Source organism: Caloenas nicobarica, chromosome 10, assembly GCF_036013445.1.
Source record: "Caloenas nicobarica isolate bCalNic1 chromosome 10, bCalNic1.hap1, whole genome shotgun sequence".
Lineage (NCBI taxonomy): Eukaryota > Metazoa > Chordata > Aves > Columbiformes > Columbidae > Caloenas > Caloenas nicobarica.
Genome location: NC_088254.1, coordinates 20,220,224 through 20,234,220, shown reverse-complemented (window position 1 = coordinate 20,234,220; position 13,997 = coordinate 20,220,224). Strand labels below are relative to the sequence as shown.

Here is a 13,997-nt window from a genome sequence, read left to right as displayed (position 1 = left end):
TACAACTCTGGACAATTCTTGTGTAACTGCTGCACAGAGATCTGCCAGAGTCATTCGCACTCTTTTATGGGTCTTCCTTCGAATTCTTCTACGATTTCAGTAACAAAGTTGCATATTTTTGCAGAAGTTTAAACTCCAGGAGGCTTCTCTGCTGGGCCACAGCAGTTTAAAGCTGCTAACATGTTGGGTCTTTAACACTTTCCGTGACTCGGCCATGCCAGGAGCACAGGACCCGATCCAAAGCCCACCGGACGCGGCGGAAATCTTTTTACTCTTGGAAATCGGCGTACTGCTTTCGGCAGCCCCTGGACCAAGCTGACTTCTCCTGACCCCTGGGCAGCCGAGGACACGCAGGACATGGCCCAACCATCAGGTAGAAAGGAGCTCTTGTGGCTGCAGGGTCTCAGTGAAAATAGGAATCAGTTGTACCTGGGTGAGGATGTGAGTGTCCCCCACACGAAGTGGTGAAGGGAGCTGGCAGGTGGTTTCCTTCTCTTCTTCCTCTTCTAAACTATCCTCGTAACCACCTCAAAGAAACCGTCCTCCCTGCTTTAAATTAGTGACCCCCTCTTCTCCACTACTGCAGAAATCAATCTTGTATCACCTGAGCTGCGTGCATTTGTTTCTTGTTTTCTTCCAGGGGTACGTAAGATCATCGCCTAAAATCTTTGTGCGCTCACTTGTTGCCAGCCTCGTTTTCTCCCATTTTTCTAGAGTCCTGGGATCAATATTTCAGATGGTGGCGGACGAGGCTGCAGAAATGAAAGAAAGGGTGAATTTTTCAAGAGCACTTCTGCAGCAATGAAGGAAAGGACACGCAGAAAACGCGACGGAGGAAACCTCTTCGTGCCTCTTGCTAGGGTATTTCCAGCGGCCCAGCGGGCACCAGAGCAGTTGCGGGACTGGGAGCACCGGAGCGGGGACACGCACCCCGGCGGGTCCTGGGGCAGGAGACGGCGCCCCCTGCCGGCCGCCCCCACCCACGTGCACGCCCCTCCCCACCCAGCCCGCCCCTCCGCCCAGCGCCTTCAGCCCGCAGCCAATGGGGGGGCGCGGGGCGTGGCCCGGGGGGCGCCCGCGCCAATGAGAGCGCGGGGCCGCGGGGGGGGCGTGGCCGGGCGCCCACCACGCCGCGGCTGTCGGCGCCGATTACTTTTTCCGAGGGCGGGGAGGGCTCAGTCCGCCCGGGCTCCCGCCGCCGCCGGCTCCGCTGCGCGCTGGGCCCCGCCGCTGCCATAAAATGTTTGACGGCTGCCTCTTTCCTCTCGTGTTTTCCTGCCTGCTGCTTTGGGGACTGGACGCCGGCACAGGTAGCGCTTCCCTCCCCTGGCTCCCCGCGCCGGCGTCCCCTTCCCCGGCGGCGCTGACGCCCTGGCCCCCGGGGCCGGTGGGGCGGGCGGTGGGCGCCGGCCCCGGGCGGCAGCGGGCAGGCGCGGACCGCAGGGCATGCACCGGATCCCCTGCGTGGCCGCGGTCCCAGTCTGCAGGATGAATTGCTCCAGGCTTTTGTATTTTCTTTTCCTGTCCTCTCGCTGCTGCTGCTGCTGTAACGTTTCATGTGGAAAGCTGCTGACTGTCCTTGGCTGCGGCTTCGGCTTGCTCTGCTTTTCCCCTTCTCCCTGCAGATTTTTATTGGGGTTGGTGAAATGCGATGCTTGTGTCTGAGCTATATATTTCTTTTTTTATGATACAAGTAGCTTTAGCATTTGCTTTATTCCTCTCTTCCCTGCACATTTTTGCCTCTAATGTATGTGTGTGTATATATATAGAGAGAGAAATAAATCGCTTTCCTCCGCCGGCTCCATTGTCTCTGCAGCCTGTTCACACTTCACAGTGCATGAGACCCGCGGGCAGGGCTGTCCTCGCCCCGGCAGGACGGGGCGTCCCCGCGGGGAGGTGGGGGCGGCACCGGCGGGGCACAGAGCCCTGGGCCGCCCCGTCGGGCCGCGGGATCAGCGCCTGAGCCTCTCTCCTTCTCGCCTGCAGCTGGCGGAGCGGAGCTGGAAGTGGCGATCCCGGAGCGAGTGGCGCTGGAGAAGATCCACCTGCTGCCGCCCGCCGTGCGAGGGGATCGCGGCGGCCCCCGGCGCCGGCGGGCGCTGCCGCGGCAACGGGCGGCGGCGGAGGAGGCCCTGCTGCTCCGCCTGCCCGCCGCCGGCGCCGAGCTCTACCTGCACCTCCACCGCGACCTGCGCTTCCTCGCCCGGGGCTTCGTGGTGGAGCAGCGGCCCGGGGAGGCGCGGCGGGCGCCCGGCCGCCGGCGGCCCGCGGAGGAGCGGCTCTGCTTCTACACGGGACGCGTGCTGAACCGCAGCGACTCCTTCGCCTCCCTCAGCACCTGCGCCGGGCTGGTACTGCCCCCCCCCGACCCACCTCTCCTCAGCGCGGGCCACCGACCGCGCTCCGGGCTGCGGGGAGCCCCTCCGCCGTCCCCGAGAGGCTTTTTCTGTCAGCCCCGGGGGGGCTGCCCGACCCTCCACCCCGCTCCCGGCCCGGCGGGGGCGGGAAGCGGCCGTGGGGCCAGGCCCGCGCTTCGCCTCAGTGCCGTGCGCCTCCTGCCTGCCCCCTCACCGCCCCCGGCCCTGGCGAGCATGGCCGCTGTCCCACTGTGGGTTTTCTGCCTTCCCTGGCTCTCTGCTGGGGGAGCTGCCTCCGCTTCAGCCGTGTCTGGGAGGCCGGGGGCCTCAGCCAGACCGTGGCGGCTGTGGGTGGCCTGTAGAGCAGCATCCTGGCTGAGGGATGCTCCTCTTGTCACTATGCCCCTGCCCTCTGCGTCCCGCTGCGGGGGGCTTGGTCACCTGCCTGCCTTGTGGCCTCAGCAGCACAGCCCGGGATAACGCGCTCAGCTCTTCATCCGGCCCCTTCCACCTGCTCGTGCGGTCGGTGCTGGTGTGGGAGGTGTGGTGTAGGGACACCAGGTACTCCGGCATGGTCGGAGGAACCGTCCCGCTCAGGGATGCTTTTCCCACCTCGAGTGTTAGGATTTCTCTACCTGAGGCTGGAGCGTTTTTCAGGTTCTCTCTCACTGGGTTCTCCTCCGAGTGTCCTGACAAGAAGGGATGATCTTGTGTGGGGCGGCCTTTCTGTTTATCAGTAGTGAAGACTTAGATGCTTAAGACAATTGCTAGTTTGTAATTACTGCTGCTAACTTGAAAGTACTTTAGAAAATCATGGGGTTGTTAAGCATAGATTCCTAGTACACGGTCCTGGGAGGTGTGCTTAACTTCTCAGTACGGATCTGTTGATGGAGATTCAGTCTTAAACTTTGCAGTAAGAAGCACTTCATGTGTTCTGCACTTGAGGTTTGGGCCTTCGGTTCTGAACCATATGAGGGCGCTGTGCCTCAGGGCTAAAAAAAAATATAATAAAGTGTCTCTGAGATGCTGAGTATTTGAGTGACACTGCAAATTGGGCTGTATACAACGGAGGGCTTTCTCAGAGTTTAAAACTGATATCTCTAGTTCAAGCTTTAAATCACTAACAGCTCTACGCTCTTGTCACCAGGCACGTTTTGTTCATCCTGTTCATGAAGTGCTGGGCTTCCAAAGCTACCTGTTCCAGCAGAGCTGAAAAGCACAGACAAGCAGAGAAGGAACCTTTTTAAAAAGAGGAATGTAGTTGTAGGGACAGTATTAACTGCCTGAGATCAGGGAATGGAGGAGGGGGAGTGAAAAACATTGGCGATATTCCCAGTAGAAAAGTTGGAAATGAAACAAGACTAGTTAGTCTTTGTTCATTACTCTGCAAATATGAGCTACAATATTGCAATATGTGTTTGTATCATGAATTCCAAGCAATTACTTAGTTGACATAACTGAGCCAGATGAGCTTGGGATCAAAATGTGATAGTTGTCAAAGCTGCTTGTTTGTGGATACTCCTTTCTGCTGAGAAGAATCCAAATTCAGGTGGTTCAGGTGATTCAAATTCAGCTGATCACCAGGAGCTGGAAAAGGGCTAAAAGCAGGTGTGTGATACACTTGAGTGAGTTAAGGTTTATAACACCCTTGTGAACTGAAAACTAGAGAACAGAAAACTCAAGTATCATAAGGGTGAACCTAAACTTAAGCTTAACGTCATTAACTTTTGAAATGGTTTCATTAAATTGATCCACATTGCCAGGTACATATACCTTACTCTAGCTAAATGGACCTTTTGGCTTCTTAAGTCTATTCTTAAACATGAAACATGTCAGATTTTAGCCTGCTTTTAGTGTTTATGCAGCCTTTTGCAGTGGCCATACTAAATGAGCGTACCTGCAGTGAAAGCTGTGCCATTTAGTAGGAAGATGTTTTCTGGGATCAGAGGAATTAAGAGTTTGCCTCAAATTATGTAGGAAGTGTTGAATCTGCCACGAGTGGAACTGAGATCAGGTGACTCTAGAGCTCAAAACTTTTTTGCCTCCTAGTTCAGCAATTTAAAATACCAAGACCATCACTACAGTGGTTTGTGAATTTTCCCCTTGCTTCCTTAAGCCCTCTTTGCAGCAGAAGGAATAAAGCTTTGCCCTCAGCAGCAGCGCAGCCTCACAGGTAGGGGTATGGACAGAGCCTGCACGCTGGGATAGAAGAAAGTCCTTGGTAGTGGAAAGCTTGCAGACTGTCAGACTCAAACTGGATGATCAGGGCATCTCATTCAGAAAAGCTGGTTGCTAAGAAGCAGCGTGGGTAATAATACTGTATCCTGATCTCCAGCTGGCTCAGACTTTGTTGTAGTCGTATTCCTCAACCATGCCATAAATCACACAAAAAGTGATACAAAATGATCAGGGCAAGTGGAGTTCTAACAAAAACAAAATCCCTGACACAGTGACATGAAAACTGAGCTACAAACAGACTGAGCAATTGCTTCCTGGTAATGATATCAGGTTCCCAGTGTGGCATCTAAAGGTCGTGTTTTGGTTTTTAAATTCTGCTCGCAGATGCTGCTGCTAACCAGGATGTGATCTGTTGTAGTTTCCCGCTACAGCTTGCAACTTCATTAAGAAGGGTGGCCGTACTATTGCAGCTATGTTAGGCCATAGCGTGCTTAGGGCTGCTGTACCTAAGGTCTCATCTGCGTACTTAAAGTACTTACTGTATGTGAGGATACTTCAGCACTCCTGTTCCTCTTGACAACCTGGGAACTGTGGCGCAGACAGGAGGTACTGTGTTCCTGAAAAGCACTTTAAATTGGCAGGACTGCGTCCCCTCTGGGGAATGCAGTTGTGGCATGGTCAGAATCCAGGTGTTTACACAGAACTGAACTGTCCTTTCCTGGTGCTGGGGAGATGCCGGCAGGAGCAAAGTTCTGCAGCTCGTCTGACCAACAGCAGCAGACAGCAGGCAGTACGGGGAATTGCCTTTCTTTCGGCAAGGTCTACCTGTGTAAGGCCACAGTGCATGTTACCTTGAGTTGTGCAGTGGATTAAGGTCTCTGCTTCTGAGCTCGGTTCCTAGAGGACGTATGTTGGGTCTCTCTCCAGCAAGGAAATTCCAGTTTGCTCGATACTTGTCCGAACTGCTCATCCATCGCTTTCAGGTGCAATTTCACAGCTACGTTTCGACTGTTGCTCTCTGCGTGCTGCCCTTACCCTCTCTAGCAAATTTTGGCAGATCAGCGTTACCTTCTGTGAAGTTTTTTGATTGAAGCCCGGAGAGCACAGTAGAGAAGGCCCTTTCAGCACCCCGTATTTGTACCACAATGAGTCCCAGCAGGGCTTACCAGTTGTGTGACCCAAGATAAGAGAGATAGGCAGGGTCCTGTGCCTTTTGGAGAGACTTCTTCCCCAGCTGTACATTGCAGAATGCTGCCTCGAGCTATCTGCAAATGTAGGATTCCCAAAGACTTCATTTGATATATTTATTTTTTACTGTTTTTTCACACTAGGGTCACTTTCAGATGCTGAAGTGCTGGACTGCTGTGCAGTGCATTGGGCGGCAGTGTCTGTAGCTTACAACTGGTGTACCAAGTTGTACTGGTGTTACAAGCACTATTTGGATGCATGGCTTCTTCTAGGGTCTCTGAACTCCCACGAGTTTACAAGTGGGTGTAAGTGCCCACGCAGGAACTGGACGTCTCAGTGTGGTTTTGGATGTGATATGGAAGGCCAGTCAGGGCAAAGAGAACTGAATAGGCTGGACTGCAGGCTCCAGGTAATGAGCAATAGCTCAAAGGACTCCTGATGAAACATTAAATTGTCTATATCCTTGTGAAGAAGAAGAATACAGAAGAGGCCACAGTCTGTTGACTTTAAGCCTGACACTGGTTATCAAGGGGAGAGTGAGTGATAAAGGCATTTCCAAAGAGCACTTTACAGAACAGTTTGTCCTGTTTCTTAGGTACTTTAGGTTGGTGAATTGTCGCTTTGGAGGTGTTCGCCATTCTTTATTGACTGTCGAGGGAGGTGATGCCTGCTTTGGAGCAGATGTCTGAAGCTGGCTGAGCTCAGTCCTTGTCTGGTGGTGTGTGACGGGGTGGTGCTGCCCTTCAGGTGATGCAGGAGCCTCTGCTGTTGTGGGGAGCAGGGCAGCACAGGCACGCCAGGATTATAGTACGATACAATTTCCCCCGAGGAAACACTGAGCTCTGCTGAATTCTCTTGTCTGGGAGAGAAGCTGTCTGGCGTTCATCCATAGCTGGTCCACAAGCTGAAAAGTTAAACCTCTTAAAATTACAATGCTGGGATTTTTATTTTTTTCCCCCCTTCCACTGTGGACAAAAGGGAGAGCACGTTGTGGTTTCCTTGTTTAGCAGACCTGGAGTCTGGGACAGAGGGGCACTTAGATATTCTTGGGTATGATCTGCTTTTGTGACTGTGTGTAAACTTGAAGTGATTCTCAAGCAAGACCTAATTTAAAGCTCTTGTTTTAAATTTTCTTGAATTGCACTTGTAAACAATAACTAACATAAAGCTGAAGCATGGTTATTGAGGACAGGACTAAAAGCCAATGAAGTTTATTAAACTGTATTTGTGTTGGTTTTTTTGTTCTTAACTTTAAATATTAACTTCCTTTTAACTTTAAGGAAATGGTTAAACTAAGATTTACGGTGTAGCAGTTGAGAAATTGAGAAGGGGATGGAATTTGTCAGATGTTTAGAACTGTTCTCTTTTCAGCATGTTCATATGTATGTAACTAATGAACACTTAGGAGCGAAGGAAAAATCTGTTAAAGATTCAGCATTTCACGGATCTTGTTCAAAGATGCTGTGAAAATAAAAAGGGCTGCAAAACCAGTCTAACTGCTGGAGAGTATTGATGTATGAGAAGGTCCAGAACCATGTGCAGAGAACATGGAAGGTTTGGATTCCTGTCCCGAGTTAACCCTCGCGCTGTTGTAGCTCCACGAGTGCTACCAGGGGACAGAGACAAAACAGGGGAGCCCGTGAAGCTGGACCATGTGGTTGCAAATGCTATTTGAGTGCCAACACTAACAGTCCCGTTGTAATTTCAGTGATATGGTGTGAAGACCTTCCTGCTTTCCCTGCTGTCATTTAGCCTGAGAAAAGCTCCAGTGGCAAGGAAGATAATGTGTAGAAGAGTGAACTACTGGTAATGTAAGAGTAGAGAGCAAGCAGATTGCTCGAGTGACCAATGTATGTATAAAACTCCAGATCAGAGCATCGGAGAATATTTTAGTGGTTTAGAGAACAGGACATCTTTTGCTAGTGAGCGATGTGGAGCTGACTTCTAAATTAAGGATATGAAATATCCTTAATATGAAAGATGTAGCCACTGTTAAGCACAGTGCTGAGTGTGGCCATAGTGCCAAGTGTGGATTATTGTTTATTTTAATCAACTCGTCAGTTTGGTTGCCTGCTTTTTTGAGGCTGAAATCATCCCAGCCGTTCCTGTTAGCTGAGCTGCATGGTCTTGTCCTACTAACTGTAAAATTCAGGTTAAATTAGTAACGCAGATGATTATGAACTTCTGTGCCCGTCTTAATTTTGGGGCTCCTGACGACTCCTGTGTCTCGGGTGCTCTGGGATGGTGGGACTGGGCAGCAGCCGCTTTCCCAAGCACTGGGCGATACTGGGGCAGGTCCTGCTCATATGGGCTCTCACAGCGAAAGACGAGAGGGAGCATCCCAGCTTTTGATACACATCTCCTCAGGCAAACAGGAATTGGGAGATCCAAAGCATTTTGTTTAATTGGAATGATTTCCAGAGATGTGGGAAAAATAGCTCAGACAGTTATATGGTCTTCTGTTTTACTTCTTTATCTTCAAAATCCAGCTTTCTGCACTCCCTGAACATCACACAGCCTAGAGAAGAAAAGCCATGAGTATTTGTCTAGTTCTGACGTCTGGTATCCCATGCTGAGGTTAGCACAGTATAATATTTGGTAGTTGGAGGAGTTGAGGGAGGCAACATGAGGAATGCATTTCTTATGGAAAAAAGCAAAATAATGACCAGAGTATTCAAATTACCGGGTCCAAAAGATCTCATCTGGGCCAACAGGTTTGAGGACTCTTTAGAACCCAACTGGCAAGTTTGGGGAAAATTTTAACTCCCTAGGAGTATTTACAGGCCCGATCCTGCAAATGCTTCCTACTTGAAACTCTGTTTGGCTTGTCAGATTAAACTTGAGATTGCTTCTTAACCTTTTCCAGGATGAAGACACATGGCTCTTTCCCTCCATAGATTTCACAATTCCAAAGCAAATGTGAAACATAAGTCCTTTCCAATGGTTTAAATTATTTTCACACTTGATGCCAGAAAGTTGGGATAATGTTGGGTGGTGATGAAACTGACTTCTTCTTACATATTTTTGGCACCAACAAAAATGGTTGGCAGCCTTTCAGGAGCTCTGGTGTGGCTTTTAGTACCATGGCACCAGATTTACAACCCTTCTTCTACATAATTAAAACCTATATTAAAAAAAAAAGGGGGCTGGGGCTACCTCCCAGCTGGAAGATTGGAACAAGGAGGGGAAGTAGTGGAGACCATCGTAAAGGAGGCTGGAAGAATAAGTCGCTGAAGCTTTTGCTGTCTCTGAAACAATTCTGACAAAGCCCAGCTTGTAATTTAAATGAAGAGGCAGCCCCTTTGAAAACTCCAGGGCGGAGTGGCTCTTGTAAACTGGTGTGCATTCTGTAGGGCCAAGAAATAATGTCAATTTTTTCTTTGTAAATGGGAGCCCTTCTGGGAGGTGTCAAGGTGTTTTATACTTAATAAGTGCCCCAAGCGCAAAATCTCTTTCGAAAGACCTCAAAAGAGGTGTCTCCTGTATCTTTTGAGGCAGGGGACTAATTGTTACCACTGTGCTTTGCAGCCATGGCAAATAGAGACACTGATTTTTATTTTATTTATTTTATTATTTTTTTTTCCCCCAAGTGCACTTTTGAAATTAGTGACCCTTTCTGAGAGATCCTGGCTTGCCCTGAGTGCTCTTCACTTAGCACAGCTGTCAAAAGAGGAGAGCCCTCATTTCTGCTGGCAGAAAATTCCTCTTGCTGGAAACACTAGGCCAAAGGGATTTCCTGGGTGTACGTGAGGACTGAATTTGGCAGGGCGATGTGGAAATGTACAATATACAGTATGTATGTAATGTATATTATAAATCATATTAGTACAGTCAGCTGTTGAATATATAATATTCGCATGTACGTGCAGAGCAGTTGTTTGGATGGTTGCCTGGCTGGCACAGAATGCAGTGGGGAGGCAAAAAAAAAAGTCTGGTGTCTCTTTGTATGTATAGGATGAGTGTTATGGGCATATGGCCTAGCAGGACCCCTTTGTAAGCTCTTCTACCTATAAGTTGTACCGTATGCAAAATCCGATGCCTCCTGGCAGGCCGGATGAAACCTTCTGTTGTGAGCAGGAGAGGTTGGATCTGGCCTAGAAATTTCTCTCAAGAGGGTAGATGGCAAAGAGCTGTATTTTGAGAGTTTTAATTGCAATACAAATAATCTTTGGATTAGTATAATGAAAAGTAAGTAGGAAACCTGCAGCATACATATTCACTTTCTCCAATGTGCTATAACCTCAGTCTTGATTACTAAACCCGGAGGCTTTGTAAAGTTTGAAGGTGATCTCTTTGCTTTCACTCTGTCCTTTTTATGCCAGAAAAAGAGTGGAAAAGGCACAAAAGAACCTTAAAAACTCAGGGCTGCAAGCAGACGAGGGGTCTCCTGGGGCAGAAGCTGCCTTCGAAAGACGTTCTTGCCAGCCCTGGTGTAAGGTCTGGACTTGGTGCAAGGAAGGCAGAGGTTTAGTGCTCTGACCTGTAGCCTATAGAGTCTGCCACTATTTAGACAGGGTCTTTGCCTTCCTTATGTCACTTATTCCAGGGATGGTGGAAAAATCTTGTAACTGGGAAGGTACAACAGCCTGTTCCTGGTTTGACCCCTGAAACCCAACCCCTGACTTGCAGGGGCAGCAGTGCTTGCTGTGTGGCCCCTCTTGTAGTCAAGAACAGGTATTTGGTTCCCATACAGAACAGCGTGGGCGGCTCTGCAAGTCATATTTAGGACATCACTTCATTACACCCAGTGTTGTCTGTAAGAGTGACATTTGCAGGCAGTCTCCCCTTTGCAGCCAATCCTACCTCTTTGTTCTGCTGAGATAGTAAATGCCATTTATTAGCAGTGCAATTCTAGCTGGCGATTAGAAAGGTGCTTATGAAAGGATTCCTGTTAATAAGATTTATTTGTCCTCACATGAGCCGAGCATCTTGCAGGACATAGATATTTGTGCTTCCAGCTAGGGTGGTGTGCCAGCTGGAGGGAAAGAATGGGAAGGAAAGGTGTTGACAAGAACCCTACATCTTTTTTTGAGCATGTACAGCGTCTTGCATGATGATGTTTTTAAATAGTGCCCAGTGATATAAAAAGTAGATGAAGTTCTTTAGTCTGTATTATGCAGGCCGAACACAATCATAATCACTTCATTTCCCTGCCTTGTAAATAACAACTGCAGTGAAATAGTCTGGGCTGGTAGACAAGGTAAGGAGACCAAACTGTCTGATGAGGTTCTGTGTTCTCTTTTGTGGACAGGTTGGCTATATTCAGATTGGATCAGAGCACATGCTAATACAACCAGTGAACACATCAGAGACCTCCTTTAGTGGAAAAGAACACTTCATCAGGCGCAGGCGATCCACAAAGTCAAGTCATCCCGTGAAGTCACGCATTCCTGATGAGCACTGCAAGGTTGTAGCAGGTGAGCATGAAGTGGCTCAAGAGAATAGCCATGAGTGTGCAATTATGTTTTTAACTGTTGTTCTGCCAGATATGTCTGTATTTTGTAATTCAAGTGTTCGGGCAGCTGGAGCTAGTGAGAAATGGCATGAGTTAATGAATCCTGTTGCTACTGCAGGCAGAAGGAGCCACATTGCAAATATAAAAATTGTTAGGACATATGCTGTAGCATTCAATTGGTGAGAAGATAAACTTTATGATGGATCAGAGTAAACTTGGGCTTTAACCATGCAAGGTGACCACTGCTTGGGAAGGTATTCACAATGTTTTTAGCAAAGTCCCAAATTCTGAAATGAAAGTAAGTGGTGAGGTCAGAAAGTCAGAGTGAGACACGAGGTTTGCCTCATCTTTCCGCTGCAGTTGTGCCAAGTAGCATGGATAGAGTGGTGATCCTCGCATTTCAGAATGTGGAAACTGTCACTTCAGATACTTCCGATTAAATTATATTAAAGTATCATCTGTGGAGTCCAGCTCCAGGGATCCAGCTTATAACTGGATGAAAAGATGTCTGGAGAGGGGAAGAGATGCACAGTTTCTTTTGTAAAACAATCATCTACTTTCTTTTTCATCTTCTCGCACATCATCATTTTTACTTGTGTCTAGCAGAGCACACCATCCGTAATAATGTATATGAGGGTACACGGTCAACTGGGCAGACTTCGTTTTGTTTTGTTTTTTATTGCTTTTGTATAGGCTGCATTTGAAACTGCCAGATGTAGTGAACAAGGTATTTTTTTAACTAGGAACTTGATTTTGCTTTTTCTTTCTGGTATTTGACTCTTCAAACAACGTCTGGCTCTCATGCTATGGGACTTTTTATTTCTTCGAGTGGCAACTTTTAAATTGTTTGCTTTAAGGTTTTGTGAGAAACTATTTTTTTTCCCCTCTCGCCTTGTGTTAGAGGGAATGAGCTTATAGAGATAGCAAAGAAACTTTCAGGGTCTTTAGCTTTCCTTGGAGATCTGTGAACCCAGGCTTGAGGTCTGAGAGTCCAAAATGTGATAGCAAGTCATATAGATATCCCTGGGCTAACGTTAATCTAGTCAGATTGGATATTGAAGGAGCTAGAGGCGTGACAGCAGGGATGCTGTGTGAGTTAGGTGGCGGAGGGCTGAGCAGTTTTTGTCTGCCATCCTGTTATGCTGGCTGCAGATGCAGTAGCAGCCGAAATGCAGATGTGTCTGGTGTGTGTGAAGCTGTTCTGGCCCAAGCAACAACCTCTCAAGCAATTTCTAGTGCTTTTCTCCTTGAATAGTTTAGCAATATGAGGCATATTGCTTCACAGAATCACAGAATGGTTGGGGTTGGAAGGGACCTCTGGAGATCATCCAGTCCAACCCACCTGCTAAAGCAGGGTCACCAGAGCAGATCTCACAGGAATGTGTCCAGGAGGGTTTGAATGTCTCCAGAGAAGGAGACTCCACACCTGCTCTGGGCAGCCTGTTCCAGGGCTCTGGCACCCCCAAAATAAAGAAGTTTCTCCTCCATGTTCAGATGGAACCTCCTGTGTTTCAGTCTGTGCCCGCTGCCCCTCATCCTGTCGTTGGGCACCACTGAAAGGAGTCTGGTCCATCCTCTTGACACCCACCCTTCAGATATTTATAAACTTTGACGAGATCCCCTCTCAGATTCTCTTCTCCAGGCTGAACAGACCCAGCGAGGTTTCTATAGTATAACAAGAATTGGGAGGTGAACCAGCTTCCTGAGAAATGGCAATGATTTAGATTTTAATTGTGTGTCTGGCAGTTAATAGTAGAGTCTGGATTCAGATGTTTTGGATTCAGTTTCCAGTGTCATGCTGATACACCTTACCCGTGTTAGGATCCTGGACTTAAATCCTGTGGGTCTCCATGGGTATGTGAGGTGCTGGTCAGGTGTTCCAAATCATCACTCTTCAGTTGTGACCCAGTGTGACATTGTTAAAGTTGTTTTCTAAATTAAAAAAAAAAAAGTGATGATGTGGATCTGATTTTTAAGCCCAGAGTCCCCATCAGAATGGGAAACTAATAGTAAGGAGATCCATTTTTTTTGTTGATGGTCCTCCTGCCAATATTTTTCTCCTGTTCTTCACCTTTTTTCAGTCAAGGCACCACAGAAGGTCAGTAGCTTTACCATAGTTTTGCACTTAAAAGTGTGTGCCTGTGAGCTGCTGGTATTCTAATGCTTAGCAGCTGAAACCCTGAAAAGATGCAGCTGTTTTGCACCCTTTTAATTTGGGTGAGTTTCCTTTGTTTGGTGTTAATAATAAACCAGCTGTTGATGTTATTATTTCCTTTAATTTTTCAAGAGAAAATAGCTAACTCTATTCACTGATTATATCCTGTCTTCTCCCATTTTTAAAGCCAAACAGTCAGATTGTCAGCTAGTATAAACTGATCCAGTTTTTGGCTTCTTTGGAGCAATTGAATTTTATACTTTCTGGAAATCTGTCTGGGTGGGTTGCGTAGAGGGTATTTTTTTACTAACTCTGTGAAATCTCTTTAGGTTTCAGTATGTGCCTGTATATTCTGTTCCTTTTATTCCTCTCCTGCCTCATTACCTCACCAATATTCCAGCTTCTGCCTTCTACGAATGGACTGCGGTGGGTCAGGACATCTGTGCCATCTTCTACTGCATTCTCAAAGGGACAAAATGGGAAACAGGACTGGCAGGTTTAATGGGTACAGGAATGAGATCCACTGGTATGGGAAAAATGGTCAGGAACAAGTGCTGGTTTTGGACACAAAGGGACATAGCAGCAGCCAGAAGCACAAAATGTTTCCTTGTTGGGAACAGCAGTGGAAGGTCTGAAGGGACTGACTGAAATAGGCAACCATGAA

The 13,997-nt window shown here is 47.9% G+C and overlaps 1 protein-coding gene across 2 annotated transcripts in view; it reads left to right on the top strand.

Moving 5' to 3' along the window:
• Positions 1-1,237: 1,237 nt before the first annotated feature.
• Positions 1,238-13,997, top strand: part of ADAMTS17 (ADAM metallopeptidase with thrombospondin type 1 motif 17) — a 183,542-nt gene continuing 170,782 nt past the window's right edge. For both annotated transcript variants that reach the window (XM_065641941.1, XM_065641942.1), the window contains exons 1-3: positions 1,238-1,310; positions 1,987-2,351; positions 10,975-11,140. In XM_065641941.1, coding sequence (XP_065498013.1) covers positions 1,241-1,310; positions 1,987-2,351; positions 10,975-11,140 — 601 coding nt within the window. In that variant the 5' untranslated portion in view covers positions 1,238-1,240. The remainder of the gene's footprint in view (positions 1,311-1,986; positions 2,352-10,974; positions 11,141-13,997) is intronic.